At 37.9% G+C, this 14,288-nt stretch overlaps 1 protein-coding gene across 6 annotated transcripts in view; it reads right to left on the bottom strand.

Annotated features, from left to right (window-relative positions):
* osbpl6 (oxysterol binding protein like 6) overlaps positions 1–14,288 on the bottom strand; it is a 44,722-nt gene that overhangs the window by 23,784 nt on the left and 6,650 nt on the right. For all 6 annotated transcript variants that reach the window (XM_023337127.1, XM_023337132.1, XM_023337128.1 and 3 more), the window contains exons 2-4: positions 10,623–10,868; positions 1,663–1,785; positions 1,413–1,466 (exon numbers count right to left, since the gene is read on the bottom strand). In XM_023337127.1, the coding sequence (XP_023192895.1) occupies positions 1,413–1,466; positions 1,663–1,785; positions 10,623–10,769 (324 nt within the window). In that variant the 5' untranslated portion in view covers positions 10,770–10,868. The remainder of the gene's footprint in view (positions 1–1,412; positions 1,467–1,662; positions 1,786–10,622; positions 10,869–14,288) is intronic.

The following is a 14,288-nucleotide window of genomic DNA, read 5'->3' as shown; positions in this document are numbered from 1 at the left end:
TTTGATTTAAGGGCAGCAGTTGTTCAATAAAATGAAAAGTGAAAGTCCTTCTGCCCCAATAAAACTTGAACTCTCATTACCTGCCTGTTATTCAGTGTTACACATTTCTTACTGTGCAATATCTATTTAAAGGGGAAAACAAAAAGCACATACCACATCTTGCCTACAGTGCTGAGATGGTGACAAAACATTGATGCTCTTAGATTTCCATGCTGGAAGCGCCTCTTTCAAATGCCACGATTTTAAAGATTTCAAGTCAGGGTAAAACTCACTCCACTTTATTACCTATTAATACAGCTTCTGAAACCAAACCCTTGTGGACTTTGAGATATCTTTTGGATTATTGTTGCCTGAAGGCCTGAACACCCAAGCTTCAGCTTGACATTGGTTTACGATAAGATATTTCTCCCAAGATGTCCTAATGCTCGATTTTAATCCGTCTGACCCTCCACACGTTGCAGGCACATACACAGACATCTTCATCGTTTAGAATGTGGCTTACTGTGGAAACTGAACTGCCACTTGGTCTCGCTCCAGGTCTTTATAACCACTTGAAGGTTTTTGACCACTTGACTCATCAAGTGGTCAAAAACCACTTGATGAGTCAAGTCCCTCCCTAATCCAGAGGGAGGTATTGATAACTTCCTCCTTCTGCCATGTTTAGGTGGCTAAGCCACTGCTTCCCTTAGACGTGTTCGAGATACCTTCACATATGTCTCGAGTTACATTCAGGGTCTATGCCATCTTTTTGTACAGTTTTCCCCTGTTTGTGCCAGGCAGTGTTCTCTAAACTTTTTGGACAGTTCTTAGTCATCTTTCCAACATGCAATAAAATGCAATTATTGAAGCCCTCGATTGGTTACATCAAGAGTCCCTGAGAATGTGTTTGATTTGTAAATCTGTGCAGTGATGAATTCAGGGTGTTGAATCGTGAGTGCAGTACTCAGTGACAGAAGGTTGTAGTGGAAGATGTGGCTATAATCCATGTAGTATTAGTTTTATGTCGCTGCTTAAACAGCTCTCGTTTAATTTGTTTACTGCAAACACTTCAAACGGCTTCAAATGTTGATAATAAACCTAATGTGGTTGAAGATTTTTAGGAGCAACTGTTTGGACAACACAGTTTATCTTCTTAGCATGTAATATTTCTGCAAGCGTTATATTTTATGTTTCCTAATAGGTTCATAACAAATGTTGATCACAGTGATGGCCCTGCAGACAGTAGAATCCAAAATGTGCGAGACTAAAATGTTTTGTCACTATCATGAATTGCATCTCCACTCTATCAGTTTTGTTTTTCGTGCAGACGCAACACGCTGCAGATGTCTCAGCTGACTCACTGTCTGTCTTAGCAGAGGTCAGACCTGGCAGCTCCGTTTCTGCCTGCAGGGATGACGGTCAGGATTACTTACATCAATAGGGGTCTTGGAGTACTTCAGAATACCATTGTCCAGAACAAAGAAACGCTGCAGAATAAAAAAAAACAAAGAGTACCAAAGTAGAATTGGTTAAATAATAACAAAGACTTAAAAATGATAAAGAGAATGACTTCAATGAAGTGGCCTTTTAATATTCAGCACAGTTTTGGTAGTGGATGAGTCTGACAGTGCAATTTTTGTAGAAGAGAAAGCTTTTGTGTCTGGCCTGGCCTGTGGATCGTACCTTGTGCCATCCTTTCAAGGGCCATTTCCTTTTCTTCAACATAAAACCTTCATTTTTGTCGGGCCTTTGCACGTTGCTCTGACCGATTTTCAGTCCCTCGATTATTTCCCAGCTGTCTGCCTCCTGGAGAGGAAGAAAAATACACAGCGGTGTCAGAACTAATCCACTCACTCCAATAGTGTGATACACAAACAGGAAACGCAGGCTGTAATAAAAAGAAAATATGGCCTTGTCATAGGAAAAACAAGAACACGTGTAGTGCTTCTTTTAAGCCAGCTAGTACAGCTTTAAAATAACAAAATACTGTCCCTCTTTGCTCTCTCAGCATTTCCACCTCATTAGCTTTTTCCTGACTACGCTCTTTCAGCTCTGAGAGGGTCTGTAAATCAAAATGATGCCTCTGGGGAGGAACGGTGGATAGGTCATGCAGGGACAGGTGACATCCAACCTTTGTCCCTCAGGAGGAGACACACAGGACAACGGGGTCACTGATTTGATAGCAGGAATATGACCAGTAACAGAGGAAGAAACATGATCCTATTTTCTGTCTCTCTGCGGAACCATCAGTTTCACTAAAGAAAATGCTGTTGGTCTTCATGGACTAAAGGAAGAAAATAATTATGGGGTTCGTTGCCAATACATACCTGCAAATTAATGCAGTTAGTTTTTATTGTTCAGGATTGGTCATCTCTATGGCTGTCATATAACTTGAAACTTTTTTCAGACATAAATTATTATACAACAAAATTTCAGTGGATTTAAAAACTACAGATTGGACATTTCAGGTTTGAAAGTATTGTAGATTTTGATATTCATGCAAATATACTGTATGCTGCAGAGAAACCAGATGCTTTTGTAGCCAACATCACCGCCCCAGCATATTCCTATCTTGATATATTTCTACATATACAATTTGGCATAATTAATCTAAATTGGTTGGTTTCCTGGCATGGATAATACTTTTAAATATGGTTTAGCTCAGGGACTGTTCAGAGGCCTGTGGTCAAGTTTTAACCTCACTGTAAAAAAAACCCCACATCTCTATTTTACTGTAAATTAGAGACATTTGTTTTCTCTAGTGTATCTAGTTGGTGATTTGAGTTGACATTACGGATTCTGGAGGCAGCTTGAAAGTGTTGATTTTGGAGCAGAGAAATCTTTCTTTATTGGCACTCTGAGACAATCAGAGAGTGACAATCTCTTTAAACTGTTTCCACAATAACTTGGTGTATGACTATCTAGACATGAACCTGGTGGTTCATGAGATGTTCCTGAAAATGTGACCCAGGTCAGTTTCAGCAGAGGAAGCAGTTTGCTGGTACAATGATCCGAAACACATTACATTTGGTTCTGGAATGGATAAAGTAAGATTAAGTTGCTGGAATGGCCCAAACCTCAACGCTTTTAAAAATGTATGGACTCTGCTTAGAAGCCGGGTCAGTGCCAAGAAATCATCCAACGTAAATGAGCCTTACTGATTCTGGTAAGAGTTGTTTAGTGTCCAGTCTGTGTTGGGCTCTCTGCAATTTACTAAGGCACATTTAACCAAATATGAGAGTATGTATGCACATTTTTGAGTTCGTATGTATATTTCTGATCCTGTGTGAATTAGAGCATCAGCAGTAAATTTACAACTATACATACCTGTTTCTAAAATGAATTAGAAACAACTGCTTGAAATTAGGGTTGCATGATATTAGAAAAGGAAGCATGCATCGTGATATTAATATTGAAAATCAAATAGTGAATTAATCAGTCTGCTCTCTTTCTGCTCTTAAGTTGCTTTTATATTAACAGCATTTCATATTTTTACAATTTATAGCATTTTATATTTTATTTTTATTTTATCTACAACTACTACTCAGTGGTAGTTGTTATTGTGTCTTGTCTCTATGCTGTAACTGCGAAGTAATTTCCCTGCTGGGATGAATAAAGTACTTCTATTCTATTCTATTCTATTCTATTCTATTCTATTCTATTCTATTCTATTCTATTCTATTCTATTCTATTCTATTCAACCATCAAAATGTTTTAACACCTTTCTGTCAGTGATGGCATCTACAGTCACTAAAATCTATATCAATTATTTTTATAGCAAGCAGTCAAACTCCATGCAACTGGGCAAATAAACTATTGGCAAGCAGAACACCAATGCATGATACTAGAAAAATGTTAGTCTTTTAAATACTGCACTCAAGTACTTCTTTAAATTTGCAGTATTGCACATATTGATATCTCTGTAACAACTGAAAATCAATTTTTTGTGCCATTTTACACAGCCGGTACACATTACATACTAAAGAGAATTGGTCTAAGCATGGAGCCTGTCGAACACCAGTTAATAAACACATTAAATGTCAAAGTGAATATTGTAATTAAAAATGTAGGTACTGTATTAAAAACCAAGTAATCAGTGACCTTCAAAAGAATTTGAAGGCAAAAATCACACCAGAAGATGTAAATGAAGGAAAATTATAAAAGCTAATTTTTAATTTTAGGTCACCTTTAGCCAAATTGATAAAAGCTTTAAATAAGATGTGGATCAGTAAGATAACAAAACACTTAATGCATTTGATTAGATTTTGAATTCAACACTTGAATCAATAGCATTGCAGCTTCTGAAACAAAAAGTCAGTTTAGTATGCACAAGCTTCACTTCTCAAGCAACAAACAGCCTGTGGCTTCTCGCTGCACCATGTGACACTACAACCTTCAAGATGTCTCGCCAGGGACCGTGCATGATGACACCTACCCTTGGTTTGCAGGACATTTAACAAAAGAGGACAACAGCTTGCTTAATCTAACAAGTCGGCAAACAGATCTGGGTGGTAATGAGGTCATATACCTCCACTGTGGGGGCAAATACCTTGTGAAAATGGGGAAGTGGAGGAGTTTAAAATATACACCAATGGTACAAGTCAGCTGTTACCTGTATAAAAGGTTATGCTTCGATGCCTCTTCATTTAACACACTACAGCTGCAGCTTATTGTATATACGTAACGGCGTATAGGGCGATAATGAAACATTTGCCTCAGGCAAACTTCCCGTCTGTTATCTGCAGCATTACAGACTTTTAAATGACTCTGAACTGATAAATCAATGGTACACTAAATAAAGAATTGCTTGTGCTGCGAATATTTAAATATATTACCTTTCCCAAACCATTAAAAAGATCCACAGCACCGACTCCACGTAAATACCAACGCACATGCTGACTTCTGGCTTATATGGAAATGGGGCCCATAATAAGTGTTGCTGCTTTTGGTAGCACAGACCACAGAACTGAACTGAATTAAGCCAAAGTGATTTCCTGCACTCTGCTTCCGTTCATTGATCTCGCTGCAGAATAATTTACAGCTGAATGAGCTGGTCCCTCTTGGCAAGTTTACTCCTTTATTGGAGAATTTTGTGGCAGATTCCGTAAGAGGCCTCCTGCTTTTCAAAGTCAAGGTCCTTAAGGAGATTAGCCTCACAAATTTGCTTGTTCATAGTCAGTAAATTTACGTACATCTTCTTGACAAATTAGATATTCAAATCCCGAAAACGGCTTTGTTTGAACCAGAAATTATACTGTGTAAAGGTGATAATCAGCTTAGTCAATGTACTCAATCTAGACGAGCCTTTTTCATGAGACAGGCCCTTAGGGTTTCACCACCGTCGGTGACACACAGCCATAGCAGACCTTTGATGCAATGAATCAAACTGTTACTGTTAAGGTTTCACTGAGCAGAGAAAAGGACAAACACTCTTTGGGGACACCTCAGGCTAAATCAGCCCTATAAATATCAGTGCCACAGCCTGCTTCTGGAGACCACTTTACATTACATTATGTCTCTGGCATAGACAGTGTTGCACAAGCACAGTCTCTCAATCAGTTTTTCCTAACATGTCGTGTGCATATATTCTAAGAAATATCTTTGATAAATAAATTAATACATGAGGCATTGACACCTTTAAATAGTTTTTTCTAAAACAAGGAGCATGGATAATTCAGCTTTGCGTTTTAGGAAGATTGCATTTAATTTAGGCACATTTGAATATAGCCCCGCCTCATAATTTTAAACAACACCGTGTCTACTGTGGATCACTTCACACACAGGCACTGTTCGGAAGAAGGTCCAGCAGAAATCGTACTTTCTGCCACTCAAGAAGTACATTGTTCCAGAGGAGTAGCTGGTGATCTTCTCCACTGGTCCTATTCGGTCTGTCCTTTCCGTATCTGTGTGTGTGATTCAAGACAAGTCCATGACTTGTTCAGGAAATGGCCTCTAGGAATACTGTGCACAAATTAAATTCAAATTCAAAAACCGCGGTCCATGCTACAGTCTACTGATTTTATAAAAACAATTATTTCTCAAATGTGGCACTCCTGTCCAAAAATTGGATAGTAGTTTTAAACTCCATAATAGCAACCAAAAAGTAACAATTATATCACTTGCACAACAAAACAGAACCTCTTGATTAAAAAAACCTGCAACCTATTCATGCCTCCCACACCAACACAATCACCAGTGGAAGATGATATCTCAGCAGCTACAAACCACATAGCAATTGTTTTTGAGGATGTATTTTCCCGCAGTATTTGGCTGGCTCAGCAGTAAAGCTTAGAGTAAGAGGCCTGGCTTCTACACAGAGAGGATGTGGGCATCCTGAGAGAAGCACAGGCCTGCACACAGTGTAAACACACCAGATTCGGTTACACGAGCTTGAAGTCTAAACGTATCATCTGATGACTCGTAGGCTGGTGCAGCTCTGAGAAATATTCCCAGTATCTTTATTCATTTGAAAAGAAAGCAATTTCTACCAAACTGGTGTAGCTAACATACTGATAAAAAAATAAAAAAATAGATAAATAAAAACCTGTGAATTGTCCTGATGCACCCAAGAAAGATTTTTTTAATGCTGCATTTCAGGAATTTTGGATCTAGGAATGTCTGTGAACTAGATGCATGTTCATGTGTTTGTGTGAAACTGTGCTTACTGCAGGTGGAGCACCTAAGTGCTCCCATGAGGGCGTGAACAGCAGCCATCAGCAGCCGATATATTGACCTGTATCGATTCAGAAATGAGGTCAGGATCCCATTAAGGCTTTCCCCAAACAATAATGCATTGCTTTTGCTTTTCCACAAAAATCATTGAAGCCCAACAAAACAAAGGTCATTGGTGGAGCATCTAAAGTCATAATAAAGGCCAACATAGAATGAAAAAGCAGATAATATTTTGAATGGAAAACATGAAGTGAGAAAAAGTTTATCCGTAGCTACACACATAATGGATACATAACATTCGCCATCAAGGCTCAAATGAAGCTTTATTTTCCAGAAAACTGATGCTGAAGCTAATTTGAGCAGAACGTTCAGAATGTGCTTGGAAAAAAGTGAGAACTGAACGAGCTCATCGTGAAGAAGCTTTTTTCCAATTTCAGTTCTGCACAGACAGCTCAATTAATCTCACCACTTCAAATGTAATAAGGGTAGTCTCACTTATGCTGCCAATGTTTTAAACGTGAGGTACGACTATGTGTAGGTTTCTAGCAGATCAAACTCTTGCTTCAGATGAGTATTTAACATCTTATTCAATTATTTCTCTCTTGCTCCTTTTCTCTGATTTATCAAGTGTGAGAGAGCAGTCTGTGAGGGTCATGGTCCCGTCACACACACACCCAGCGAAATGGGAAGCGTGATGACCCACCACAATAAACAAACATTTACGTTGGTTTTAAACATAATGGCCTTCAAGCTCTACTTCTCTGATAACTCATACAGTAGAAAGTAATGTGTGGTAGACCACAGACAACAGTATACATTGAACAACCAATCACAGCCCAGCGTCCCAGCTGTAACACATTCCCAATCCTCCCTACAATAGATTTTATGAAGACACAAATAATCTTTATACTTTATCTATTCATTTTATGACATTTGATTGTTATTTTATAAAGTATTTCCCTAAAACTAATTTAATATACATACTGTATATTAAGGTATGTTTAGAAGGGTTTTCTTCCCATTCTTTGGTTCTTCCTTTTTTTCATAATGAGATACATTACATGTCACTGATTCACAGCAACATCACAGCTTTAGTGGTGCATGCATATTCTACTGATTGATACCTCAGATTTAAACTTGCAGAATACAAATATTGGGCCGGAGAACTGGACTATATAATGAGTGTGATACATTAAAGCTAGAAAATGTCCACAAATAAGAGAAAAAAACTGTGGAGTACAGGCTTACAAAGCAGTGCAAAGTGCTCCTTTTTTGTATATATACTGCACATGCCATTTACTTTTTTTGCACTGGATTTACAATGCAGAAAGCTCTAAATACATGCAAATGCAGAAATGCCAATCAAGTCCAACAGATGCAAACAATTTCCACGTATTTCTCCATCAGGTCACATTTGTCCTCCTTGATGGCACAACACAGCAGAAGTATTCAAAGAGTCTTACTTCCCTGAATTTATTTTAATCACAACAGAGTCGCCCGACCTAAACAAATGAGGCATTCCTTAAGCCTTTGATATTGTAAACCTTAGGTATTGCTTTGGTGGAATGATAATTTCCTCTCGCTGATTAACTCAATAATTAAAAAGCCTAAATTAAAAATATGTATGAATTTGTATTTAAATATGTATCAAATTGTAAAATCATTACATGCAATCTATATAAATACACAGTACTAACTTGTCACAATAGGTCACAATGAAAATAAAATTCTGGTGACTTTATTTTTACAAAATTAATTAAGGGGCCTTCATTTCAATTGTGGAATGTTAATGTTTCTTGTGACACAACGCCAGCAGTACAGCAGGTCAGCTGTGTAATTGTGTAATCCACTGCCAAGTCTGATAATTTGTCTCTTTAATTTGTTGTGTTTGGGACAACCAGACATTGCAGTCCCTAAATAAACTAATGTTAAACTATCCTCATATCAAGAGTTTAGTTTGTATTATGAACTTCTGCTCTTTATCTCCTCCTAATTTTATCTGCAACGGATTTGGCAGCTTCACATAAGTCAGATGTTGAACTCTTCCCAAGATTTTTTTTTTTTTTTTTTTTTTTTTACCTTAAATAATATATAAATAGGGCTATGAGGTTAAAAAAATATAACAGTGTTTTCATTTTAAGATAACTATTTCACAGAGGAGAAGCTCTGCAGAGCAGCAAATCCTTTTTCTTTTTTTGGTAAGATTTGTCAAGCAGAATCCAATCACAAAGGATCCAGAAAGATAATGTAACTTCACAGATGCTCTGCAAACCATCAAATTTCATTCAAGATTCTGATCCATCGGCTACAAAAGCATTACAATAGTTCAATAGAAGAGAATGTTTTTTTTTATTTTTTTTATTCTGTTTCAGCTTCCAGCTTGTCTAGTGTCTGACTTCATCAATTAGGCTACTTTGGACAGACTCTATGTAAAACTGGAAATGTGGAGAACCTTTTCATCAAAAGGTTGCAGCCAAGAAAGGAATAATGAGCTGCAGCTCTGAGTGGGTAACTGTCTGCTTCATCAAGCCGCAGGCTTTCAGCTAACTGTCCCAATTCCTCAGATCGGCTTTCTTTCTTCTTCTCTTGCACAGACAAAACTGGCCGTCCATACCGGGCCTTGCAGAATGTGCCACATGTTCACTGGGGCACCAAGCCTTCGCCTGTCTCTCATGAAATATTCACCAGCCAGTGCCGACGGAAAAGCAGTGATGTCAGAGATTCCAGTATGGGTGTCTTGTTTCCGTGTGGCCACAGTGACACAGCAGGAGAGGAAGGACGACCGGGGGCTTCGGATGACTTAATGCAGGGGTTAAGTTTGAGCCACTGCTCTGTGAACTGCGACATAAGAGCACAGCTCATTTGGTAGCGACTGCTCTTTCTCTGCTGATTAGTCTGCTAATTAGCAGATATCTTGCAAAGGTTGGCAGCAGGTTTATCTAATTGTACTTAACCTTTCACAAGGAATGAATGCATAATGCTTAGCTGTTATGGTAACATTTATCTGTGTTTGTCGCATCTTGCTCTTTCAGCATATGGATGACTAATGATTAAAGGGAATTCTGGCACATATGGATATGCCTGCAGAAATGTCTGTATAGCTGCTTATTTTCCTTGGCTATGTTTCCGGCACTACTTTAACACTACAAATTCCTCCTTACCAACGGATATGTTTTATGACAATGAACAGTCTTGCAGAAGCATTCATTCCTCATGAACCATTTCAAAGTAGTTTTAAGTTGCTACCACAGATTTCAACGTTTCAAAGCATTTTACTGGGAAGGATAGCCACCTTCTTCTTCTGCAAGTACTCATGTAGAAACTGAAATTTATTTTAAATTAAATTTCGCTCTTAAATTTGGGTGGGAGATTCAAACACTTAAATTTGTTTCGATATAAACCCTTCTACTGTAGCACCAGTTTCTATAGCTTTTCTTACAGGACTGCTGCTCTTTAATTAACTCCATCCATCTTTCTATCAACTCTTCTTAGTTTGTATTTTTCTGATATAAAAAAACTATTTAATCCCAACTGCATGATGCTCCAATCACCATTTCTATTTCTAGGTGGACAGGTCTCCAGTCCAGCCTTGGTGTCATCTGTCGGCTAAACCGTCTTCCACTTCTTCAGTGCATTTGGTTGCACTGAATTTTCTTCATGGGTATCAGAATAAAGGGGGTGAATAATATTAAACCCTGCACTTTCTAGATTTATAAAAAGAATATGTAAAAGATGAAATTGAAAAAGTTTGTTTTAACGTCGCAAAATGTGCAATACATACTTGATGTGAATACTTTTGCATAGCAACATGTTTTGTTCATAATTTACTATTTCCTTGATCCTTACTGACAAAGTCCCCCCAGTATAAAAAATACTCTAACATTTACTCTTGATAATTTAATCTCTGCTCCAGCTTCACTCTCAGGAATCTTCTGCTCGATGAACTGCCTCTGAAGTTAGAATATCGTTACCTGCCGGCTGTCTCGCTGGGACGAGGAAGAGGAGGAAGCGCTCTTTTGAACCGGCACTGTGGTCTTGTTCACTGGCGTGTAGCTCCTCTCCTCGGTGCTCATGGTGCGGCCGTGGGGGCCTCGCTGGTATTGATGGTGCTGAGACATGCTGGCCACCAGTCAGCCCTGTGGAGCTTCCTCAGCACTGGGGCACACAGGTCGGGGACATCCTCGGAGACTTCCTCACACTCACAGCCTGCTGCTCATCTGAAACACAAGGATCAGGAAGTCATATTCCACTTGCTCAACCCACACTGCAATGCAGAAGTGTTTTTATAAAAAGAGTTTTGGAATTAGCACATCTGAACCGCTCCAAGCCTCCTTTAATTCAGCATGTTAATCTGAGAAACTGACTGACCCTCAGCATTTCTTTTGAAGCCTGGCTTCTTCTTCTTAACACTTGTATTGAGTAACTGGGTAAAGCTTATCCACTATGCTGTGAAATTACTGCCACTAAGGATTACTCAGCATGCGTTAAGCTGAGATATGAACATCAAAAAGCTTAACTGATCATTCACTTTTATTATCAGTCAGTGTTACTAATTGTTGTGCTAATTAACAATTTGGACTGTCAAGCATAAAATATAATCTCTTTCATTTCATCAAGACAGGTTTTTCAGTTCAAAAGTGAACTGATAATCCCAAAGAAATATTTTTGCAACTTTTTCATATACAAACATTTATTCTGTTTGGCCTGCATTGTAAGCCCTATTTCAAGTCAAATAATTGCTCGTACTGTCATATGAAAAGGCAAAGTATTTATATTAACTGTTTTTTGCAACTTTACTTTTTTGCCATTGTTTTCAACATTATGACCAAAGAGGCAGTGAGAAAAATCATTATTCTATACAGTGTTGTACATAAAAGAAAAAGATAAAAACTTAATTGTCCATAAAAATGGAAATTAGCATTGCATAATCTGTAAGATGCTTCCCATAAAAATAACATGAATCAAGCAACATCATAAACATTCATGGCAGTTTAAAAACAAAACTAACATGTGATCTGCAATAAAGTGTTCATTTATTCTTCCCCTGGTTCAGTAGTGTGATGGAGTTTAACATCGTATTGGAATTTAAGCAGTTAGTCTTATTTAAACCTGAGTCACTTTAAACCATTTTATGAGCCAGGAATCTAACCATGTATACTGGGTCAAACCCATCCTGTTCATCAATCAGCCCAGGACTGGATCATTACATTTGACCCAATACCAGGTGATCAAAAATACCTGCATTGTTATTTTAGCAGGTTTTAGTTCAGTGGTGTTCAAAATGCGGCCTGGGGGCCATGTGTAGCACTCAGCCCTGAGTCATTTTGTACGGCTCCTAATTGCAATTCAAGAGTAGGACAAATTCAACAGACTATTACAGGCAGTTCATAAGTTGTCTTTTTGAAGAAATTGTGACTCATATCTTTTACTTGTTGTTGATGTACAATGTACAGTGGACTCAAAACTTTCAGAAGTTATGTACCTTTCTTTATAGGGAAATGAGGTTTATTTGAAGTCCAGCATAAATTACAGATCCATTTTCTACAAAATGAGATCAATTTGTTTCATTCATTAAAAAAAACCACACAATTTTTTTTTGTGTGTTTTTATTTAAAAGTCAAGTTTTCCCCAAAGTTAAAATATTTAATACCAGTAAATGTTAGTATTAATTATTTTTTTTAAATTTTGATAAATTACATTTCTACACAGTTTGGAGGGTTTTCTTATACAAAACTGATGGCTCTTTGGATTCTGCAACAGAATGTGAACTGAACTCCATTGTGCAGCTCAGATTATTCACAACCTTACTAAAAGCAGCAAGTGCTAACAAACTCATTAATGAACACAAAAACACCACAATTATCTATTAATCGCAATTGATTGTGCGATAATTAGTCGTGAACTAAAATGTAATGATTGTAAAAGTTGTAGTTACATTGAGAACATAATTACCACTTCAGCGTGTTATTGACGTGATTATTAGGACCACTTAAGTTAATGATAAACCCTTTAAACATTTAATTAAATTGGAATATTTAAGAGAAGATGCCAAACAAATAAGGACGTTAAACAACGTGCTGTAAGGCAGAAGCCTACCCAGAGTTCACAGGCACCCAACATCGATAACCTTTCAAACCTAAATGTGCTAAATGTGAGGCAATCTCCTGAAATAATTGTATCAGTTAACTTCAAAACATCTGGTTAAACACCGACTTGGCTAGCAGCAGGGAGTGCCCGTTTTCATCATTAGTCATGGCACATGCTGATATCCATAACACTGCCTGCAAGTCTGCTGTGTAATTGCCTGAACTCTTGGTAGCTCGACTTTTTTCTAATGAAAAACAAAAAGCCCACATTTAAACCACCCTTTCTTTTCCTATAGAAAAGATTAAATATAATCACACTTGGTCTTTAATTTTGCTAAACATTACGGCTTTCTGTCACTGAATGATTATAAGGGTGCAGCACAGACATGATGACATCTTCAGAAATAATATCTAATATTCGACTGGCCTTATCCACTGCAAATTATAGTTATTGCTCAGATATATATATTTACATATATATATATTTACATATATATATACATGCTGCAACATGAAGCTAAAGACATATTCCAATGTATTTCCATCGATAGCTGTACTGTATGTCAAACTAATAGGCAGTGATGAGTCTTGTCATCAGCAGCCTGTGTTCATCTAGTGGACAGATACTGGTGTACACCGCTTCAGAGCACCCTGTGGTTTTGACTGCAGGATGTTTTGGTTAGGCTCTCCCGTGTGTGAGGAACCTCCTGAGTCCACTCAGCAGCACTGAGCATGCTCACATGCAACTGTGCAGCTTTCTCATGCACTACAATCTATAATTCAGCTCCTGCAATAGCGTCATCATCCCCACTCTGCCCAGTCTTAAGCCAGCCAGCGTGTAAGCTAATGTAAGACAAGGTGCTAAGTCGGTTCACACAATGTGTTGCACTCAGCCTATTTAATACATCCGCTCTCCTTGACCTAGTAAGAAGCAGACGTGGCAGGTGCTTTCAATGTAAATTTCACTCTTCTGATGCATTATTGATCACAGTAAGTACAACCTATAATTTGCAAGCAAAAATCAGTGTGTTGTCAGTAAAATTTATTGACATTTAAGTTACAGCCACAGGTCTTTCAGGATATGAAAAACAAAACTGGATGTGAAGCGACTGCAGCAACAGTGAAGTAAAATTACAATCAGACTCTTTGTTTTCACTTCGGTTTTTCACTTTTAATTAACATTTCTAGGCTGAAGATTAATATATGCAAACCCTCTTTGTGACAATAACTTAAAACAGCCACTAATAATAAAAAAAATGTAAACTGGAAAATGAAAGCGCCCGGTAAAAGTGTTATTTTATTGCCACTTTATGAGACAAACTAAAACAAACTAGTGCATAACTGAGCACTGGAAAGAAGAGGTGCCTTGGTTCACAGCTTTTTCACACAATGAGACAACCCCTGCTGAACTGATTACTGTTATATGGACTTCCTCGGTTAATTAAAACGTGACGACCAACTAACCTCCCTCTGCTCTGCTCCGTAGGTTTGCACCACACATACAATTTCCTCTCATGCAACACTTACAACACTGATCTGACTGGTCTTCCC

This window comes from Xiphophorus maculatus, chromosome 7 (genome assembly GCF_002775205.1).
Source record: "Xiphophorus maculatus strain JP 163 A chromosome 7, X_maculatus-5.0-male, whole genome shotgun sequence".
Lineage (NCBI taxonomy): Eukaryota > Metazoa > Chordata > Actinopteri > Cyprinodontiformes > Poeciliidae > Xiphophorus > Xiphophorus maculatus.
The sequence above is the reverse complement of the archived record's forward strand: the minus strand, read 5'-3'. Positions and strand labels throughout refer to the sequence as shown.